The 24014-nt window shown below is 40.0% G+C and overlaps 1 protein-coding gene across 4 annotated transcripts in view; it reads left to right on the top strand.

Moving 5' to 3' along the window:
* LOC131688978 (SPARC-related modular calcium-binding protein 2) overlaps positions 1–23476 on the top strand; it is a 90985-nt gene extending 67509 nt beyond the window's left edge. For 2 of the 4 annotated variants that reach the window (XM_058973682.1, XM_058973681.1), the window contains 9 exons: positions 1387–1543; positions 1610–1870; positions 2083–2312; positions 2422–2536; positions 13808–14194; positions 21439–21554; positions 21612–21889; positions 21947–22081; positions 22155–23476. In XM_058973682.1, the coding sequence (XP_058829665.1) occupies positions 1387–1543; positions 1610–1870; positions 2083–2312; positions 2422–2536; positions 13808–14194; positions 21439–21554; positions 21612–21889; positions 21947–22081; positions 22155–22446 (1971 nt within the window). In that variant the 3' untranslated portion in view covers positions 22447–23476. Of the gene's footprint in view, positions 1–1195; positions 1328–1386; positions 1544–1609; positions 1871–2082; positions 2313–2421; positions 2537–13807; positions 14195–21438; positions 21555–21611; positions 21890–21946; positions 22082–22154 lie in introns of those variants that run through there. The other 2 variants (XM_058973683.1, XM_058973684.1) reach the window with 2 other exon arrangements.
* Positions 23477–24014: the final 538 nt, after the last annotated feature.

Below are 24014 nucleotides of genomic sequence, written 5' to 3' on the forward strand. Positions count from 1 at the left end.
TACTAATACTAGCATAATCAAAACGAATGTGCGTCTTCCCACCATCCATTTAGTGAGCAGTGTTGCCAAACGCATTTTCAGTTTTTCATCAATAACATTTCAACAATATTTTCAAAGAATGCTGTAGATTCGAAAAAAAGAAAAATAGTTGGTGATGGAAAAGAATTCCCAATTAGAATTTTTAACCATAATTATAACGAATCATTTGAAAATTTCACATGCAAACGTAATTTCGTTGCATATCATTAGATTTGGATTAACGTCACAAGTGTAGTTACGACACTCCAGTTATGTCGCAGACATTACCCACCCATCTTTTAATGTAGAATATTTAGTCTAGAAATCAGAATGTTCCAATGGTCGTTTCAGGCGACTTCAACATAGATGTTTCAAAACAAGAGAATTTGAAATTTGTTTATTTTATGAATGAATGTTTCAAGCTTCGTTTGATCTCTGATCCATCACAAGCAACTACACTTGCAGGCACATGCATTGATCTTGTATTTGTCAAAAACGTCAATGCAGAAACCCGAAGATATATTTCGTACTTTTCATATCACAGACCAATACTTTTTTTTAATTGATCCAGTGGTTTAATTTCAAATGTAAACAACGCTTGAAAAATTATAACCGGTTGACGACCTACACCTACACCAATCATGTCAGAATCACCTCCTGGACAACAGCTAAGCCCGGAAATAGTAAGAAGTCAGAAGCATCCAACGAAAATCGAAGCCAGCGCATCTCCCCACCAAGGCCAACAACGCCAACAAAAACGGTCCTTGTCAGGACCACCATCATTTTTGTAAAGAATAATTTGAAATATTCCTCGCCCAAATCACCTTTTGTCCGAAAATTCCAATGAATATCAACATATTTGAAGAACGTGTTCCTTATGTATTCTACATCTCTCCGGTTATGTCGCAGACATTACCCACCCATCTTTTTTATTTTGATTTTACCGCACTGCTAGGTGTATTACAAAGTTTTTTTGTTCCATCTAATAATTTGTTTCTGCTCGTATCGACTTTCCTTGCCTATATGCTAAGATGGTGCTTGACGAGATCTGTTTATTGTCGTCACCGCATGCACAGTGGGACCTCGAGTTCTCCGATGCAGCTCTTGTGTGACAACCGATAGAGCGCCCCAGGCTAGCAGTCCGGCTGAATGACTGATCGTTGTCGATCAAGTTTAATGGATGCGTTCTGTCTAATGGAGCCGTTCCGTTTTATTCATACGTCTCTATAAGCATTTGTTTATTTAGCGAGTACAAACAAGAGATGAATGATAAAATATGACCGTTAACAGATTGCAGATTAAAACTGTGGCAAGTGGCGTTAAATTAACTTTTATTGTTTCGTTTTCTTATCTTACCGTCGCTTTCAGATCTCGGAATGTACCGCAAAAGGTGGCGAATGTGACGAGAGTAAGGGGCGCCCGGTTTGCGGTACCGACAATCAAACCTATCCGACGAGGTGCCACCTAATTCGGGCGCAATGCAGTGGTCATCAGGTCAGCCTGAAGCATCGTGGTACTTGCAAAGGTAAGGTAGATCTATTCAGGCATTCGCGCTTCATGTTCAGTTAAACCCTTATATTTTTCTTTTTAGACGTATGCCTCGCGTCACGAACGTACGCCCTTCAGCATCGGTCCAGTACGGCGTACGGGGTCAAATTCGTGCCACGGTGTCGGGAGGATGGGACCTACGCACCGGTCCAGTGTCTCGAGAGTGTCGGTTGCTGGTGTGTCAATAGCCAAGGCAAACCACTACCGAACACGACGGTCCAGCACGGTAAACCAGTTTGCGTGAAAAAGGGCAAATCGAACCAGCGCCGGTCCTCGCCGCGAAATCCGGTTAGAAACAAACGCAGTGAGTAGGTTAATTTTGGGCTTTTCTAGGAGTGGTTAAAATATTCCTCTATCCTATAATTTATGACCATTCGTTTAGGGACTTCCTAGTCGATCTTTCGGTTCATCGTTAGTAAGATGAACCCGCTAGGGCTTAGATGGCAAACAGCACTTACATATAAATAAATTGACGGTCTATCACTCAGTCACTAATAGCCCTGTCCCATTCGACAGGTTGTTCCCGCATGGATCGGGCTGTGTTCAACCGTAATCTACAGAAGCTGTTTGAGAACGAACACATTAGGGTGCAGCAAAGCGTAAGAGGTGCCACCGGATTACTGGGTGTATCTGGTTCCGTTAGCGAGAAAACCGTGCTGGAGTGGAAGTTTGCCTCGATGGACGGAAACAAAAATGGAATGCTGGACAAGACCGAGTACCGGGAGCTGAAGCGACTGATCAAGAAGGTGAGTCATAACCCATCATCATCGCAAGGGATTTGCATCTATAATGTAGAGGGCCATAAATATGCGCATATAAACATGTTTTTTTTTTGTTTGTTTTACACACACATAGGTTGTCAAACCGAAACGATGCGGTCGTTCCTTCGGCAAAAGCTGTGACGCTGATCAGGATGAACGGCTGTCTCGATTGGAGTGGTCCAACTGCTTCTCGAAAGATAACCTAACACGTGAGTAGCAAGCACGCCCTTACGACTCGGTACTGAACTGATCATCCATCCAACCCATTAATAGCACTAACCAATGTATTGCACCCACAACTGTAACCGGTATCAACCAGAAACGATTTCACCTTCACATCGTGGAAAGCTCGACCTCGATTTTTGCAAGTCGGTTCTTAAGTTAGCAACTTGGTTAGCGGAACGGGTAGAATAGACCAACAAATTAATATTGATGACGAGGAAATTAGCATCACGCGCGCCTAAACAAAACCGAGAAACATTCCAAGTCAGATTTCGACAGCCGAAGATTTATGGGTGCCGTGTTTCGTGCGACATGCGGTAGGGTGGTGAAATTAGAAGTTAACGCTGATTTTTTTTGGGAAAATGATAATTTCAAATGGTTAAGATTTTTTCTGCCAATCTTGCTTTTAATACTGATGATGAATATGACTTGGATTCGGAGATTATTAAGCATTATCTATACACTTGCGCTATAATCAGGATTGCATGAACATCTTAGCACAATATTTTGTGCGTAAATGTCGGCTTGGGATGTATATAAATTAAAAAAGTATAAATAATTTCTTTCGATCATATTATTAAAATTTACGCATCTATCGTGACTGCATACAACCTGTGAGCTCGGAGTCTGCTTCGAAGATGACGACCTCTTCCGTATTTTCCGCTGAAAATCATTGTATCTAGTCTCTAGTCAGCAGTTGCGCTGCATGTCCAGTTCACAGCAGTCTACTGTGTTTTTTAGTCTTCTGATGTCGCATGTTACAGTTCGTGGTTCGTGCTTTTGTGTTAAAGTTTGCTACACTTAGAATTCAGATACTGTATTTGTTGCAGCGCCTCTACTGGTTGGATTTGGAATACATTGATCGGAAAATACACGTGTTTCAGTAGTGAAAGTTTCGTCCTGTGAGTCGTCTTTCCAGTTTTTTTTTAACTTCTGCAGCGAATTGCTTACCAGATCAGCAATTTCCATAAGAAAGCATCCTCTGTACTTCGTCAGAACCCGATCGTAGAACATTCGGGCATGTGATCTGGTCACCAAATTCTATTTCATTGTCCAATAGCTCGAACCGTACTTTGAGCGACATCCCAGTCAGAGAGTTCTGGGATTTGCTTCATCGAGCTTAGCACCTTCCAACTTTTTTGCTAAACTAATAATTCATTTATTTGGTTTTTGACGTAAGTGCCAATACCTTATTTAAGACTTTTTGATGGTATCCAACGGGGAAAAACGATCGAAATGATGAGTGAAGCGAAAGCAATTACGTGAAAAAGTTTCCCCAGAGGCGAGATTCCAACCTATTCCACCAAAAATCTTAAACAAGGTATTGGCACTGACGCCAAAAACCAAAAAAATGAATTATTAGTTTAACTCGAACGGCGGGTTCGCTACCGTCATACCTCTGTTAACTGGGTAAGGGACCAGAAATCGACAGTCTTCACTAGCTATGTGACCCACCGATGTACGATGGGTAATGAACTAAAAAGTTAGACACCAGACGACAATAAAAAAAGCCCGGGCCTTGGTATCTAGCGGGTAAAATAAATAGATCAATTGTGTTAGGTAGCATCTGTGGTTGTGTGTGATCTCACTTTGCAGGCAGGGTACGTCGCTAGTGCGATAATCATATGTTCTTTCTGGGACGTCATCATGTCCCAGGGATAGCATAAGGGTTAGTGCATCGGGCCGGAATCGCGAAGGTTGCGGGCTCGAATCTCGCCGCTGAAGGAAATTTTTTCACATAATTATTTTCGCTTCGCTCACCATTTCGATCGTTTTACCCCGTTCGATATCACCAAAAAAACGTTTTTGCGATATTGCGAATTTGAAGCAAATCGGACAAGTCTAGCTACCTGACCAACGTGCTCGAAATTTGTTTGTTTATTTTTGACAATTTACATGGAGAAAGCTCACTAACTTGCATTTTCATCGCTAGGTGGTACATATTTATCACTGCATGTGGAAATAAGAAAGATAATTTTATTGCCTACAACTTTGAAAGAATTTTGGTACATATTAAAAGCAATCTTTTAATTAGAAAATTTTAGCTCCACATTTCATAACATAGAGGGCGCCAATGCGGCTGTAAATTTACAAACGCGGTCATATCCACAAGATAACATGTTCCTTGGCAATATGACCGGGCACTCTAGTGATATGAGGGAACTCACTCTTTTGTAGCATCTAAACCGCACAAAGAAAATTAAGTATCATATTCATAGTCCGCGCAGTCATCAAGGAACATACGCGGATATGCAGATGGCCGCACGGTTATACACGCGAAGTCACATACACGCTAGCGCACGTGACATACAAAAGTCCATGCGATCGAAGACGTTACCATACAAACGCTCGAGTCCTTCGCGATGCTACACGTGATCATGAAGGCCGCACATCTGACTCAATATCACATTTAGAATTTCGGCCTGCTGCAATCGCAATTGGTGACATTTCCTGTTTCGTCTGCAATTCTAGTGAGTGATTCTGACAGGGAACCCCTCTGAGAACCCAGCTCTACAGCTCCAGTAGGACAACATTAAAAAAAATATTTTAACCAACAATTTTCATAGTTAGAAACTAATATTTAATTTTTCCCAGCATAAACACAACAAAGATTACTTTGTTGGTATACAGTTATTTTCATGCACATTTGATACATTAGAGTAAAAGTAAAATAGCCGCCAGTATCAAGCCACGTTGCGCGCCCGCCGCCCGCACATCTGGCTCGCTTCATCAAAGAGATAGCGAGTGCAGTCGGCTTTCTGGTATCAGCATGGATTCTTGATACAGCTCGTGGTTCATGCGTCTGCGCCATTCTCAATTCCACTGTATGTCGTGCAGTATGGAGCGCAGAATTATTCTCTCACATACACTGAGCACTAGATAATTTGTCTTCTTTCGCGACCACAACTCATGATCGTGCAAAGCAACAGAGAGCAACAGCAATTTGTATAGTGCAAGGTTTGGGCGCGTCCGTAGGCAACGAGATTTTAGCTGGCTACGTAAACCGTGAGAGGAATTATTCAAAGCCACAGCATCGCTTTCAATAATATCATCGACGAACCCCAAAAACATGTAAGATATCGTGATGATAGTTCTGTTCCTTTGCACATCAAATATTCGTATTGCTTCTTCGAGAACTCTGCCGAACAATAAATTTTAAAGTCTCTCCCCTTATTCTGTTTAGTTCGTTTAGTTTAACTGAATCGTACGCTGCCTTGAAATTCACACACGGATGGTGACTCTACCAGTTGTATTTCCGAAATTTATCCAAGATCTACCGCAAAGCAAACAACTGGTATGCACTGTCAAATAGTTCAAACAACGGGTGCAGTCTGTTGAACAGAACAGGGTACTCATAGCCGAAATGGAGCCGGCTGTTCGGTCATCTATGGAAGCTGTCCTTCAATGTCAGCTTCTTTCTCCGAACAGCTTAGATAAGCCGTGTAGTGTCGGTAGTGGTTGTTTCAACCGGCTAAGAATTACACTACGGACTACCTGTTCCAGTGGTAAAAATCCACCAAACAGGGAATCCCAATTCCATAGTGTCATGCGACCCGTGCTATGGGTAAAATTGTTGAGGGGGTTTAAAATATTCTCAATGGCGAACGGAGCCTGGGGAGAGTTGGGCATTTTAAACTATCAGCTAACCCAAGCAAAACTTCAATGGTTCTTTTCACGAAGAAGCGAATAACAACCGGGGTTCGTCCCTTGCAGTTCTTTGATTCTGAGCTACTGTGTGCAGATCAAGTCGAATACATTGGAGTTATATGGGATTACCAAACTGATCTGGTCTGCTCAAATTGAGTTTAGAGTGTAGAAAGCGTACACGGCCTTCGGACAGTGCAGAAGAACTTTTGGAAAGACCTGGCGACACAAACCCAAATACACGACTATTGTGTCGTAATTTTCAGTCAAATCCAATACTGTCATATAGATGCCTTGTGGAAGCTGGGGGAGAGGTGATGACGGTCCAGTCAAAACTAAACCATCCGTAAATAGTGGCCCTTATGCCGTTGACTGGTGCTTTCACCACAACTCTGACTGCGGCCCTTGAGGCCCTTCTAAATATCATACCATTACACATACACCTCAAACAAGAAGCACTATCATGTGCATACAGACTGCAGGTTACTGGGCTTTGGAACAGTAACCATGTTGATCTTGCTACCAGTCATACACGATTGTGGTTACAAATGGTTACATGTGGTGAAGATATTCTTGCTCCCAGCGATATTACACTCACATGTAGTTTTCCTTACAGGACATTCCATGTGATGATTCCCTCTCGAGAGGAGTGGTTGTCTGGCTTTATGGAAAGACAACAACACACGCTAGTGGTCTGTTACACTAACAACTCTCTAATGGAGGGACGTGCTGGTGCTGGTGTCAACTGTCGTGAAATGAGATAGGAACAATCTCACTCGTTAGGTAGATACTATACTGTTCCAAGCAGAAATCTTCGCAATTATGTGCGTGGTAAAATCGGCCTTTTAACAGAGTTATAAACTTCTGCTCCGATAGTCAGGATGCCAAACTCAAATCGAAGAACTAAGCATTGTCAACACTATCTACCTTGTCTGGGTGCCCGGACATTCCGGTGTTACTGAAAATAGGCCAGGGCAGGTGCAGTGATTAACTTCGTTGGTCCTTAGCCCGCTCTGCCAATTTCGACAAGTTGGATAAGAGAAATCCGATCCTGGGCCGCGTCTGAGCACCGCAATTATTGCAGAAATCTACAAACGTGTCGCCAAACAAAGGCGTTTCTAGAACAATCGTGCCCAGTGATTTCGAAAAATCTCCTACATTTTTCAAAAGTTCAGCGGCATGCTGGTCAGGGCTTTGACCGGCCACTGCAAACTCAATTATAACATAGCAAATATTCAGCGTGCTGAGTCATTTTCATGTGATCTTTGTGAATCTGACTACGGAACCTCATCTAATATGCAACCGCCCAGCAGTAGCGCAATTGCGATTTCGATTTTTCGGCCGTCCTTACATAGACAACACCGTGTTTGGACGACTGAAATTCCTGAGTCATGCTAAAGTTCCTGTTTGTTCTTGTTCTGTCATTTCTTCCAATTCTTTTTCCTCCCTCCCTTCATTGCCTTGTTAATGATAAAGTCGTGAGTGCAGAAACCAAAGTGATTTGAATATTTGTAGAATATGATTGATATCAAATACAGTCGTGCGGAATTGTTATATGCTTACGGTGATACGATATTGCACTACATTTGTGAATATTGGTTAATAGCATGTTTAAGGAGCAACAGACATCGAAACTATCCAAAAAATGTTGTAAAACTAAGCAATCTCGGATGCGTTCGACCACCACGAATAATTTAATGCACTCAGCGTAGACTATGTGACACCCAGGTTCTAATACTGTGGCTAGCCCATTAATAAAGAGTGTGAACAAGAGTGGGCCCAAATTGCTTCCTTGAGGCACACTCGATTTATTTGAAAACGGGGCATCCACATTTTACTACAAGTAAACCGTTCCGACAGTATTAACGTGGTCAACTCTGTCCCACGCTGATTTCAAGTCGGTATATATCGTATCGATTTCATACGGTTCCTTCTAGCAGTGTTGTACAGCACAAGAGATCCTGAATCCAAAACATCAACGAATGTCTGTTATAAATTTCCGTTGGAGCAATTCCGTATCAAATCTGTTAACGAGTGCCTATCCAGTTTTGACGAATTTTGACTCTTATCTTCGATATGAAAAATGATATATTTTGGCTTGTTTAGAGCGCAACTAGACATTGTCAGAAAAAATCAGAGCAAACTATTGAGCAGAGGTGGGTAAGAAAACCAACCGGTACGTACAGTCACTGGTATGGTGCTCAAAGTCTCAACACGTGTAAACGAGCGATCCACATCGTGTGCGGTTTTGATTTCGTTCACACGGTAAACGAAATGACAACCTCGACCGAGTGTCGGTTTTGAAAACCAAACCGAGTCACTCAGCACCGTTTACATGTGTGCACGATTTTCAACTGGTGTTAATGTATTCTAAACAGCGGTATCGGTTCGGCTTTAGAAAACCGAACCTGGTTTTTTCTGTACGCGGTGCTTCGGTTGAAAGAAGAGGCAGTAAATTCATGTGCAGTGCTGCCGAATAAACAACTGAACAACTGAATTGAATAAGGTTAGTTGTTGAGAGTCGATGGGGTAATATCGAAATGTTAGGTTCTGGGCGATTGTTAACGTTTCACAATTGATGTTCTTTACCACATTAAAAACCAAGATAACGGACACGAAATTCAAAATGGCTTTAGCGAATAATCGTATGAAACCGATAAATGTAGATATGTTTGATTCGGGAAAGTCGTTGATGCTAATGTAACAATGTTGAAATTGAAATTAATGACTTCAAAGAAATCAATAAAAACAATGAAATCAATACAATCAATGAAATCAATGCGATCAATGCAATCAATGCGGTCAATCAAATCATTGAAATTAATGCAATCAATACAATCAATAAAATCAATGAAAACAATGAAATCTATGAAATCAATCAAATTGAAAACAATCAATCAAATCAATCAAATCAATCAAATCAATCAAATCAATCAAATCAATCAAATCAATCAAATCAATCAAATCAATCAAATCAATCAAATCAATCAAATCAATCAAATCAATCAAATCAATCAAATCAATCAAATCAATCAAATCAATCAAATCAATCAAATCAATCAAATCAATCAAATCAATCAAATCAATCAAATCAATCAAATCAATCAAATCAATCAAATCAATCAAATCATTCAAATCAATCAAATCAATCAAATCAATCAAATCAATCAAATCAATCAAATCAATCAAATCAATCAAATCAATCAAATCAATCAAATCAATCAAATCAATCAAATCAATCAAATCAATCAAATCAATCAAATCAATCAAATCAATCAAATCAATCAAATCAATCAAATCAATCAAATCAATCAAATCAATCAAATCAATCAAATCAATCAAATCAATCAAATCAATCAAATCAATCAAATCAATCAAATCAATCAAATCAATCAAATCAATCAAATCAATCAAATCAATCAAATCAATCAAATCAATCAAATCAATCAAATCAATCAAATCAATCAAATCAATCAAATCAATCAAATCAATCAAATCAATCAAATCAATCAAATCAATCAAATCAATCAAATCAATCAAATCAATCAAATCAATCAAATCAATCAAATCAATCAAATCAATCAAATCAATCAAATCAATCAAATCAATCAAATCAATCAAATCAATCAAATCAATCAAATCAATCAAATCAATCAAATCAATCAAATCCATCAAATCCATCAAATCAATCAAATCAATCAAATCAATCAAATCAATCAAATCAATCAAATCAATCAAATCAATCAAATCAATCAAATCAATCAAATCAATCAAATCAATCAAATCAATCAAATCAATCAAATCAATCAAATCAATCAAATCAATCAAATCAATCAAATCAATCAAATCAATCAAATCAATCAAATCAATCAAATCAATCAAATCAATCAAATCAATCAAATCAATCAAATCAATCAAATCAATCAAATCAATCAAATCAATCAAATCAATCAAATCAATCAAATCAATCAAATCAATCAAATCAATCAAATCAATCAAATCAATCAAATCAATCAAATCAATCAAATCAATCAAATCAATCAAATCAATCAAATCAATCAAATCAATCAAATCAATCAAATCAATCAAATCAATCAAATCAATCAAATCAATCAAATCAATCAAATCAATCAAATCAATCAAATCAATCAAATCAATCAAATCAATCAAATCAATCAAATCAATCAAATCAATCAAATCAATCAAATCAATCAAATCAATCAAATCAATCAAATCAATCAAATCAATCAAATCAATCAAATCAATCAAATCAATCAAATCAATCAAATCAATCAAATCAATCAAATCAATCAAATCAATCAAATCAATCAAATCAATCAAATCAATCAAATCAATCAAATCAATCAAATCAATCAAATCAATCAAATCGATCAAATCAATCAAATCAATCAAATCAATCAAATCAATCAAATCAATCAAATCAATCAAATCAATCAAATCAATCAAATCAATCAAATCAATCAAATCAATCAAATCAATCAAATCAATCAAATCAATCAAATCAATCAAATCAATCAAATCAATCAAATCAATCAAATCAATCAAATCAATCAAATCAATCAAATTATAATTCTCACTATTTTGTGGTAACCAGAAGTCGCCATCTTGGATTTCAAAATGGCGCCAATGGTAAATTTTCGGTGTCTGCTGACCATATCCTTTCACATGACACATATTGATGGTGGTTCTCACTATTTGGTGGTAACCAGAAGGAACCATCTTGGATTTCAAAATGGCGGTAAATGTCAATTATTGGTCTGCTGACCATATCCTTTCAAATGACATCCATATTGATGGTAGTTCTCACCAGTTTTCGATGTCTGCTAACGATATTCTTTCAAATGACACCCATATTGATGGTGGTTCTCACTATTTTGTGGTAACCGGAAGTCGCCATTTTGGATTTCAAAGTGGCGCTATTAGTCCATTTTTAAGTTTCTGCTGACCATATCCTTTCAAATGACACCCATATTGATGGTGGTTCTCACTATTTTGTGGTAACCGGAAGTCGCCATCTTGGATTTCAAAATGGCGCTAATGGTCGATTTTCGGTTCTGCTGACCCTATCTTTTAAAATGACACCCATATTGATGGTGGTTCTCACTATTTTGTGGTAGCCGGAAGTCGCCATCTTGAATTCCAAATGGCGCTAATGGTCAATTTTCGGTGTCTGCTGACCATATCCTTTCAAATGACACCCATATTGATGGTGGTTCTCACTATTTTGTGGTAACCGGAAGTCGCCATCTTGGATTTCAAAATGGCGCTAATGGTCAATTTTCGGTGTCTGCTGACCATATCCTTTCAAATGACACTCATATTGATGGTGGTTTTCACTATTTTGTGGTAACCGGAAGTCGCCATCTTGGATTTCAAAATGGCGGTAATGGTCAATTTTCGGTGTCCTGAACATATCCTTTCAAATGACACCCATATTGATGGTGGTTCTCACTATTTTGTGGTAACCGGAAGTCGCTATCTTGGATTTCAAAATGGCGCTAATGGTCAATTTTCGGTGTCTGCTGACCATCAGCCTTATTCTGCATTACGACGGATCGCATTTTCGATTCAAACAGGGTTGCTATGATTAATAATAAAATCCACTTGTTTTGAAGTCATGCTACTTCTTTTGTTAATAACTTTTTTCAATGAATTTTCATAAACTTGCAATGTTCCCCGAATGTGTTCAGTAGAACATTACCTTTATATTATTTATATAGTGTTCTTATTAATTGATTGATAAGGTGATTTTTTAAGATTTTTTTTTCAATGTTAACCGATTTTCCATACAAACTTCCATATAAACTTTGAAATTTTTTGAGGGTCCGTAGGCACAACTAGGGTTGTGGTACCGGTAATACCGGTACCGAAAATCCCGGGAATACCGACCCATTTTTGGTACCGTAATACCGGTACTGAAAAAAAGCCAGTACCGGTATTTTCAGTACCATACAACTTTTTTTTATGAAAAATATGTGGACTCTCTAGGGGGACCTTTTTCAAAATATCGGTCTGCAAGATGACTTTTAATTATATTAATTACCTTCTGTAAGTTAAACATTAATAGCTCACGTTATACTGAACGGTATGTTTAAATTCCTTCTTTATTTTGTCGAAATTATTTCAACGATCTTGTACTAAATTTCAAAATATTAACATTTAGCGAAAGAGACGTAAAAATTTGCTATGATTTTTTTTATTAGTGACATTCTGATTGGTTTCCAATTTTCACTGGGTGGTAATAAGACTATGGTATAAGTCATGTCTTTGGTATGCTCTTAAACCTTTATTTATAAAAGAACGAACAGCGATTTAGCAGCTAACAATTTTAGACTTGGTGAGCTACTCCAAATGGGGCGATTTGTAATTATTGGTGATAGGAAAATTCAGCAAAACTCCAAAGTTTACAAGAAAGCAAAGAGCCTTGGTATACAGGTCGAAAGCAATTTACAGAAAATCAAGAGAGGAAACCTGCTCGGATTTACTGCCATTCTCGCTTTGATTTACTGTTATTAATAGTGTTTCTTACATTTACCATCTGTTGAAGTCGACAAAAGTTGCACCGCTTAGCAGTTATTGATTTCATAGTGGCCTAGATTTCGAAATAAAAGAAGGTGCCGCATACGAAAAATATTTTCTGCTGAAATGAGTAATGCCATTCCGAATCAATTAAAAACAATAAACATGTTTTTTTGATCAGCACAAATCAATCATTTGAGAATAAGGTCATCAGTTTGAGCATTCAATTTCATTTTGGAGCTTTTTTCGAATTTAAAAAAAAATATTCGAGCACCGGTACTTTACCGGTACTACCGGTACTTTACCGGTACTACCGGTACTGAGGGCTTCAGTACGGTAGTACCGGTTCTTGCCAAAAAGGGTCGGTACTGCGAACCCTAGGCACAACCAATCGGTACCAAAATTTGCATAATCACTAAGGACTATGAAAGGAATCAGAAAAGCCTGGTGGAGCTAAAAGTCGAAAATTGAATCAGTCTAGTCTACATCGCAGAACCACCCTAAACCAGCGGCGTCATAGACTTCGGCTAGGTTTGGTTCGCATTCTCAAATCTAAAACGTACCTGTTACCCTTCGACCGATTCGCTGACGCCTGTTGTTCCCAAATAGTCAGCTGGAATGTATCGTCGTAAAATTAGGATTACCGATGAGGAATGTTTTTTTTCGGGAATGAAATATTGGAATTTTACCAGTGACATCCGTGATGGCTATTAGCTGCTTAAAGGTCGAGAGCTTTTTATGCGATTTCGAGCTTACGAAACAAGAATTATTATCACCTTCTGCGCGACTGTTTTATTATTCTGTTTGTTGCGTCTGTCTCGGTCGCTAATCGGGCGGCTTGCAATGGTTGTAGTTGAGCTTTCCTATGTCTAACCGATCATCGAGTAATTTCAGTGGCTAACAAAATATTTGCATTCCATTAGGATTAGTATTGAGAGTTGTGATTAAATATTATGTAATTAATGTCGACTTACTTTCTTTCCTTCTATTGACTCATGCCGATCCGCGGTATAAATATTAAAACAACTAAAAAACCCTACATGAAAACAAAAACAAAAATCTTTGTCCATCAGCCGAGATGGAACACTATCCGTCACCATCATCATCATCATCATCTTCTACTTCCGGTGGTACTTCTGGTGGACTGTACGCCACTGCTGCCCATCACCATCATCAGCACCACTCGGGTGTCGGGATCGTCGGCGGTGGCGGTGGTGGCACCTTAATCGGTGTCGGTGGCTCCTCACATTCTTCCTCTAGCTCTAGCACCCATCACCATAGCTTCCTCCGGTACGATGAGTCACAACAGAATGGCTCCAGCCAAGATTACAATGATTTTGACGATGAAGATGATTACTCAGAAAATGATGACGATTCGGACGAACTGCCCGATAGTGATAACACGCTACTAAACGGACTGCACTTTAGCATTGCCGGCAAGCGGCTGCAGCCCAACCTGTGTATGTATCTAATGCTCTCGAAATCAGCTCTACTATTCCCTTCCCTTCTGCATTCAGTTAGTTGTACGTGTGTTCTTCGTTTATTTGTTCAATCCGATTCCTTACAAAGCTTCAAGTAGCTGTTAAACTAAGCACCTAGTAGTTGTTGATTGCTGTGTACCTGTCTACTCTACGTAGAACCTCAATGACGGATGCTAAGACAGACCTTAATTTCAGAGTTTTTTGGCCGAATTGTCTTCATTTTCGAATACTGTAACTGAACTCGTGAAACCAAGAATCAAAAACACTCATTTTTTTGGTATTTGGCAAAATTTATAATATCTATTTATTTCTCATCCTTAACATCTGTCATTTGATTTATTATTTTCCTTACTTCTATCTTCCTTGTTTGTTGCGTGTTTTTGAGTAGTCTTTGAAAGTTATAGTTTACTTTCACTGAGTGAAAAACGAAACGTTCGTTCTCAAACCTCCGATCGGGACGGGGAAGTGTTTAGAAGGCTAAGGCCAGTATCGGTTGCTCTCATCTAGGGTTCCAATATGCTTATGGTAGGTATTTCGTTTCAGCTTAATAGTGGAGAATCAACAAATTCTTATTATATCTAGCGTTTCCTTGAAATGAATTTTTAACAGGAATCATTGAACTGAAAAATATCTAAGTTACGACACTTTTGATTATTGGTGACGTGAGCGAATACTGAAGCTTACACTATTCGCTCACATCACCTATATATAATCAGTTCCTGTAACAAAAATGTTTGTTCTAATAAACGTACCTCGTATTGAACCAGTATTCCTAAATGTTGTACACGAATAGTATTTTATCCTGAAGGTTAGTTCCACGGTATGGATATTCCCAAGTAATCTATTCGAGAATCATGGTAACCTTTAATATCATTTTAGTTAGAACAGATTTCCAAGTATTCTACATTCATTCGTAACCGAGCGCCCTTTCAGTTTACGCACGCGCGTTGTTTGTTGTAACATTACCTTGAGTTCGGCGATATCGGTGAAGGTGTTTATCCCAGCAAGGGCTGGAGTATAAACATTATAAACGTTAAATTGTGTCAAATAGTGCAGTGTAGTGCGGTACTAAACAGTTTTCTTGCCTGAAAGACGGCTTTGTTTAGACGAGCTATACCAGCTCTCTACTGTGTGAAGGTCACGCGGGTGACGGACAAAAGAAACGAAGGATCAATTCACCTATCAGTTCGTCAGGAACCAACTGGTGAAGTGTTTCGTTTTTTACTTTTCTTATCGATTTTTTTATTATTGTTTTTGATTTTTTATTTTGATTTAAGTTAAATAGTGCGGTCGAGCGTGTTGCTCCCGCAACAAAATGGAACAAACAGAAGGATCACCCTCCGAAGACGCATATTATGGGAAAGAGGAACGTGTATCTGATTCGGAGACTGATGATGTTATGGGCGATCCACTTCCCCCACTTTCCCCCATTGTCTCACAGCCCCCCCCCCCCCGATTCAAGGTTTACCAGGATAGATCCGCTGGTCCTTGGGTGGTATACTTTCGGCCCAAAAAAAAACCCGTTAAACAGCATAACTGTTGCACGGGAGTTGACAAAACGTTAGTCGGCCGTAACCGAGATCAAAAAGGTTCAGTCAGATAAACTGCGCGTAGTCGTTACTGACTTGAAACAGGCCAATGGTATCGTTAGCAATAGCCTGTTTACGCTGGAGTATCGCGTCTACATTCCTTCTCGTGATGTGGAGATCGACGGTGTGGTAAGTGATGCGGGTCTAACTGTCGATGATCTGATGAATGATGGGGTTGGCCGCTTCAAGGACCCTAACCTTCAATCAGTTAAGATTTTGGAGTGCAAGCAATTGCACTCAAAGTCCATCGAAGATGGGAATTACTATCAGACTCGTTTCGCGTAACCTTCACCGGATCTGCACTTCCGAGCTGCGTTGAAGTGGGAGGAGCTCGTCTACCTGTGCGGCTGTTTGTAACGCGGGTCATGAATTGTTCCAATTGCAAGCAGCTAGGTCACACGGCCACCTACTGTAGCAACAAGCAACGGTGCGGTAAATGTGGGGAACGCCAAGCAGATGATACTTGCAGTAGGCCCGCTGAGAAGTGTTTTTACTGTGGGGAGAATCCGCATGCACTTTTGACATGCCCAACGTACAAACTTCGCGCGGATAAACTGAAGCGATCCGCCAAAGATCGCTCCATACGCTCTTACGCAGAAATACTTAAAAGAGCTGTTCCACTTATCTCCGATAACCCATTCGCTCTCTTGCCAACTGACGATAACGCCTCTAACGACCCTTGTGAGGGGCATTCTTTGGGCTGCTTGGAAACTGTAAAAAAAGACCTAATCAAAACTCACCTGAACTTCCTCGTAAGGGTCCTAGGTTGTCCCAAACAAGGGCACAAAATAAAAATAATTCATCAACTGGAAGTGCTGCCACAAATCCGAAGATAATACCTCCTGGTTTTGGGAAATGAGATGCAACCAGGAGTTCCCAGCACTCACCGGGGCACCAAAAATCCCAAGTGCTCCCATTTTACAGTCAGAAACTCAACCTAAAACGGGATTCCTTAAATTCTCTGACATTGTGGACTGGATATTCACAGCTTTCAACATTACCGATCCTCTGAAAAGCTTGCTGGTTGCTATTCTACCAACAGTAAGAACATTTTTAAAACAGTTGACTGAACAATGGCCCCTCCTTGCAGCGATCGTATTCTTCGATGGCTAACTTATTAAACGGAATCACGGATCTGATCACTATTTTACAGTGGAACTGCAGAAGTATTATTCCAAAAATTGATTCATTAAAACACTTGCTAAATTACAATCATTGTGATGCCTTTTCCCTATGTGAAACATGGCTTACTTCTAATATAAACCTCAACTTCCACGATTTTAACATTATCCGCTTGAATCGAGAAGACTCATATGGCGGGATACTTTTAGGGATCAAAAAGTGCTACTCCTTCAATCGAATCAATCTCCCTTCGACGCCAGGCATTGAAGTTGTCGCTTGTCAAACAACAATCAAAGGCAAAGATCTTTGCATTGCTTCTATTTACATTTCTCCTAGGGCCATGATGGGATATCGAAGACTCTCTAACGTGATTGAACACCTTCTCTCGCCCCGCCTGCTTCTTGGAAACTAACTCTCACGGTACAGAGTGGGGATGTCTGTACGGCGATAATCGATCCTCGACAATTCAAGACCTTTGTGACAACTTCAATATGACAATTCTGAACACAGGGGAAATGACACGGATTCCTAGACCACCAGCGCAAGCAAGTGTACTGGACATATCTCTAGGCTCGACATCACTACGGTTTGATTGCAAGTGGAAGGTAATATCTGATCCCCACGGTAGGGACCACCTGCCGATTGTAATTGCAATCACCACTCGTTCAAGACCTTCGGAACCAATCAATGTTTCCTATGACCTCACACGAAACATTGATTGGAAGAGCTACGCTGCTGAGATATCCAAAACTATCGATTCAACACAGGTACTTCCCCCGGAGGAAGAGTATAAGTTTTTGTCCAACTCGATTCTCGATATCGCGATTCAAACTCAGACGAAATGAGTACCCGACGGGAACACCCAAAAACGTTCTCCCAACCAGTGGTGGGACAAAGAGTGCTCAGACGTGTACGGGGAGAAGGCTGCCGTGTATAAAGCCTTCCGGAACGACGGGATAGTCGCTAGCTATCGACTGTACGCGATATTAGAAAAGCGAATGAAAAATTTAATGAAAGCCAAGAAACGCAGTTACTGGCGCCGGTTTGTCGACGTGTTAACAAGAGAAACATCGATGAGAACTCTTTGGGGCACGGCCCAACGTATGCGAAACCGAAACAGTACTAACGAGAGCGTGGAATATTCAAACCGTTGGATATTTGATTCCGCCACGGCACAGAATATCTACCGCGCCACGTCGCCTTACAATACCGCGAACGAAACACCGTTATCGATGGTGAAGTTCTCAATTGCTCTCTTATCGTGTAACAATAAAGCTCCAGGGCCAGACAGAATTAAATTCAACTTGTTGAAGAATCTACCAGGACTCTGCCAAGAAACGCTTGTTGAATTTATTTAAAAAGTTTCTTGAGGGTAACATTGTCCCACATGATTGGAGACAAGTGAGTGTCATCGCCATCCAAAAACCAGGAAAACCAGCCTCCGACCACAACTCGTATCGACCGATCGCAATGCTATCCTGTATCCGGAAGTTATTCGAGAAAATGATCTTGTTTCGCCTCGACAATTGGGTCGAAGCAAATGCCTTACTGTCAGATACACAATTTGGCTTCCGCCAAGGCAAAGGGACGAACGATTGCCTTGCGTTGCTCTCAACAGAAATTCAAATGGCATATGCTAACAAAGAGCAGATGGCATCAGTATTCTTGGATATTAAGGGGGCTTTCGATTCAGTTTCGATCAACATTCTTTATGAGAAGTTGCACCAGCATGGTCTTTCGCCAATGTTAAATAACTTTTTGCTAAACCTGTTGTCTGAAAAACAAATGCATTTCTCGCATGGCGATTTATCGACATCACGATTTAGCTACATGGGCCTTCCCCAGGGCTCATGTCTAAGCCCTCTCCTCTACAATTTTTACGTGAATGACATTGACGAATGTCTTGTCAATTCCTGCACGCTAAGGCAGCTTGCAGATGATGGTGTGGTCTCTATTACAGGTCCCAAAGCCGTCGATCTGCAAGGACCATTGCAAGATACCTTGGACAATTTGTCTGCTTGGGCTCTCCAGCTGGGTATCGAGTTCTCTACGGAGCAAACTTGCCTTTCTCAATAGAAAGGTACTGCAATTGGTCTGAAAACCGACTTTTTAACGGAGGCCCGGAGGGCCGAGTGACATATACCATATACCATATATCGATTCAGTTCGTCGAGTTCGCAAATGTCTGTGCGTGTGTATGTATGTGTGTGTATGTATGTGTGTATGTGCGTCTGTGTGTATGTGACCAAAAATGTCACTCATTTTTCCCAGGGATGGCTGAACCGATTTTGACAAACTTAATCTCAAATGAAAGGTGCAACGTTCCCATAGACTGCTATTGAATTTCTAATGGATCCGACTTCCGGTTCCGGAATTACAGGGTGGTGAGCACGATCACGCAGAAAATGTCGATTTTGATAAATTCTGCAATGAATGTATAATGGTGAAATTTTTTCCAAAATGTGACCACAACTGCTTCGATTTGTAGTACTAGGTCACTAACAGTCATTCAAAGTCACTTTGGTCACATTGGCCACCATCATCGGTTCTGGAAGCCCCGGCGGAAGTATCCAAATTCAGAATAACAGTCACATCGGTTTCTCGGAGATGGTTTGACCGAATCAACCAAACTTAGTCTCAAATGAAAGGTATTGTGCCCCCGTAAATGACTATTAAGTTTCGTCCCGATCCGACTTCCGGTTCTGGAGTTACGGGTTGTGGCGTGCGATCACATAGCAAATTGCGATTCAAACCGATACTCCGATGAAAGCCAAACAGGTAAAAATTTAGCCAAAATGTCTCTCAAACAACTTAAATTTGCTGTTCTAGGTCACCGACGACCAACCAAACTATCGTTGACTACATTGACCACCATAGACAGTTCCGGAAGTGCCCGAGAAAAGCGGCCATCTTTTAAAATTGACGAACACACATCAGTTTCCCGGAAATGGTTGAGCCGATTTTCACAAACTTAGTCCAAAATGATAGCTATAATATCCCCACAGATGTTTATAAAATTTCGTACGGATCGCTTATATGGTTCCGGAAATATAGACTAAATCGTCCGGTCACATATAAAATTCCCATATAAGCCGGAACTCAACATTTTTTTCAAGGGGGAGACCCCACGAAATTTCAGAAATCAAATTCGTATTTTTGATGCCAAACATCTTTAAAATGCATGAAACGTCGAGATTTTATGTTATCACGAAAAACTTTTTTTTATAAAAACGAATTTTTGGGACTGCCGATTTCGCCTTTTTTCAGTTCAATATTACCGTGGCTGTTTTTTCTTTTACAAAATTTTAGAATATGTATAATAATAAAATGTAATATGTAATATGTGCATTTGAAAGCTTTTAATGAATATAAACAACGCAAACATTCTCGTGTTCATGATTGAGAAAGGCACAATTGCACCGCTAGTGGATTAAACAGGTTTTTTGTTATGTGGTTGGTGAAACGTAGTTTTCTTTCGAGTAACACCCCCAAGTCACGGATAGAATCCACCCTCTTGATTGATCAATAGAACGAAAGATTTTTAGGTCATCAGCGTGGAGTACTTTTCTAGACTTGAGGCAGATGCAGAGATCGTTGATGAGTAAGATAAAGATAAGTGCCCCTATTTGACCTCCTTGCGGGATACTGGTTGGCGTTTCAAAAACGCTTGAGCGTGTGGTGCCAATTCTAACAAAAGCTGATCGTTCAGAAAGGTAATATTGTAACCACCAGATTACCCATGGAGGAAATCCTAGTCACTGCAGTTTCATAACAGCAATTTTTTGCGGCACATTGTGGAAGGCTTTAGCGAAATCAAAATATGTTGCAACAACTTGCTCACGCTCCTCGACAGCTGGATCTATAAATTTTGTGTACGTCATCAAGCTAGAAGTGGGAGCCTATTTTTAAATTCGTGCTGATGTTTCAATTATGTTGGAATATGCAGCGTACATCGCATTGCGAACAAACTTTTCCAGAACTTTGGCTAGACAATTCAGAGGCGAGATCCTTCTTTAGTTGTCTGTATTACGAGCCTTTCCAGCCTTATGGATCGGAATGAGCAGCTTCTTTCCATACGAAAACATTTCATTTTAATCAAAATGAGTTTAACCCAATACCGAATATATTAAACTCAATGTTTGTATGTATGTAATTTATAGAGTCCCAAACGGTTTAACCGATTGCCGTAAAAATTTATACCCATTAGGGATTTATTATGGAGCGTTCTTGTGTGCTATTGGTCTTTTTATCCTAATTCGTTGAAAGTGTCAGCGACGAGCGACGGGTATTAGCTAGTACTTAATAAAAACGTGAAAAAACTGACTTAACTAATTTTTTTACTTGACACCTGCAGATGAGAGCAACCGATCGAACCTGTGCCTATTTGTTTTCAACTTCCGCTTTGAATCTGTAGCTCTGTAGAACACTTGGTTCTAGATTTCGAGTAGATTTATTGATAAGCAGCATTTGTACGCTATAAACTCTAATTGCATTTCCCACTTTTGAGCTCAGTGCTGCAGGGGAAAACGACATTGGAGCTAAAGGGTGAGCAGGATCCCATCTTCAAGGACAGTGAAGCCGAATCGGACTGTTTGAGCGATCGAGCAGCTGCTCTGGAAGAACAGAGGGTATTAGCTTCATCGGTGCTTTGTCGACAACCAATTTAATTATGTGCGATTTTCTAGGGCGGAGCTACTGCTTTGTATGTTCCCGAGTGCACCGCTGATGGACGATATCAGCGGGTACAGTGCTATCGATCCACTGGATACTGTTGGTGCGTTCATGAGGACACAGGGAAAAACATTCCCGGAACATCAACAAAGGATACGCGACCACAGTGCGACGTCTATCCGGGAGTGGGTGGACGACAAATGCGGGGTTGTCCGGACGACAAGAAGCTGGAATTTTTGAAGGATCTGAAGGACTTCTTGAAGCAGCAGATTGCTAGCAGCTCGGTTACGGCGTAAGTTCGTAAATGTCTTAGGATGAATACAAGTATATATTTAATTCCATATTTTAGAGCGGACAACACAAAATGGGGCACGGAGGATGAGAAGATAGCCACGCTCAGTTTCGTTTTGCTGGATAAAAACAAAAATAAAGTGTGGGAAAGAAAGGAATGGAAGACATTTCGGGAACTGGTTACGGCTGCGAGGTAAGTGCAAAAACCGAAAGCCGACAAATTTCGACCAAGTAAGATCTATTTTCTTTTTCTTTTTATTATTAAGACAACTACGCAAGTGCGGTAAAAAAATGCCACGCTATTGCGACGTCAACAACGATCGAAAGATCACCCTGTCCGAATGGCTCAACTGCCTGCAGACTCAGCGGACGCCATATGTAATGGCCAGTAGTATGTCGAAGGTGTCTTCCACCGCATCGTCCTCGTCCAGTCATGGTGGCGGTGGAGGTGGCGGCGGTAGTATTTTGTCCGATGGGTGGAAAGCTCCCCTTTCCGCCTCATCGACGTCCAAATTTCGAGGTCCTAATCCGTTGGAATCGGTTCTGAAAAGTGATTGAACTCAAGTCACTCAAGCTCCTCGAGCAATTAACGAATGAGACTTAAACTCTGTCGAGAGCAACGCTGCGAAAGAGGCGCTGTCCAGGTGGGATGCGCCTCCTGCTTTTAATCCGAAATCGAAACATACTCACCACGATAGAGAGAGAGAGAGAGAGGGAGGGCGAAAAAGCAAGCTTTTCAGACGATTTATCTCTTTACTATAGGAGATGTAGTGCCATGTTTTACAGCAATAGGAGCTCACGAAGGATGAGTGTGAGTGCAGAACAATTGAAAAGAAAAATCGAACGAATCGTGTAATACTACTACCGGTGTACCAGTGATATTTTCGCACTTTATATCGCAAAATCTTAAAACGAGAATTGCATATATTTATTTTTATGCTTACAGAAGTTAAATTGAACAGGTGGTTATGGGCGAGGACAAAGTAATTCGGATTGTTTTAATAGTATTTAATGTTAATGTGCGCGAAGTGTTGCAAAAGGGATTTTAAAACAAAAGAAGTTAAATTGTTTCACACAAAATCAGTATTAAAAGTTTGTCCATGTTTAGTTTTTTGTTGGTTCACAACAAAGGTCCAATCCGAGCGGAAAATTTCGACAATCTACTTGTTATACAGGCAGAAGCAATGAAAGGTACGATTAGTTAGAGTGCTGTAATGAACTAAAAGTGCGTGTGATATATGTTATTTAATTTACAATGTACGTTATATTTTAAACTACAATATTGTATGAGCGAATCCCAGTTGGTCGTTGAGAATCGGCATCCTCTATATTCGGTTTGCTGTACAGAAATTTACTAGGTTTATGAATTCAGCTACGATACTATAATACTAGTTAGAGAGTAATAAAACAAACACCCGCAGTCTGCTTACTATTTATATGATGACTACAACCGCAAACGAGTAATAAGCCATGTAAACCAGTTCCTTCACTTCGTTGGTAGCGTTGTGAGAGAAGCATTTTTAACGGTAGGCCCGTGTTACATTTAGGCATACTAATAAAATATTTTAAATTTGAATAACAGAGATAAGCTGTTCTTCAGTTAGGATTTGAAAGAATGCCTATAAGCGGATGGATCTTTTGGTTCTTCACCACAATTATCATCTCAGCTAAACACTATTATAGGTAGGTGCTTTTTGAAACATCGTTCTGTTCGGATCGGTATGAGAGTTAGAAGAATGGCATAGAATGAGACAAGAGAGTATGAGTGATTAGTTCACTGCACAATTGTTGGTATAAGATCGCAGGCGGCACCAGCCGGATAATAAACCGGGCAGACTAGAGTGACAAGAAAAAAGACCCCCATTGGCCCACCCCTGAGTCGATGCCTAGTTCGATCAGAAATATTTGCGCCAAATTTGAAGCAAATAGGACAAGTTTGGCTACCGAACCAGCATGCTTAAAGCTTGTATGGGATTTTTCGATAATTTGCTTGAAAAAAACTCACTAGTTCGCACTTTCTCTGCTAGGTGGCACTTTATGCATTAGATTATTGCATATTAACTATATATTAAGATTACTTAATATTGTACAACTTTGTCGAATATTGCAAGTTAATCCGTTTTTTT

The sequence above is a fragment of the Topomyia yanbarensis genome, chromosome 3 (assembly GCF_030247195.1).
Source record: "Topomyia yanbarensis strain Yona2022 chromosome 3, ASM3024719v1, whole genome shotgun sequence".
Taxonomy (NCBI): domain Eukaryota; kingdom Metazoa; phylum Arthropoda; class Insecta; order Diptera; family Culicidae; genus Topomyia; species Topomyia yanbarensis.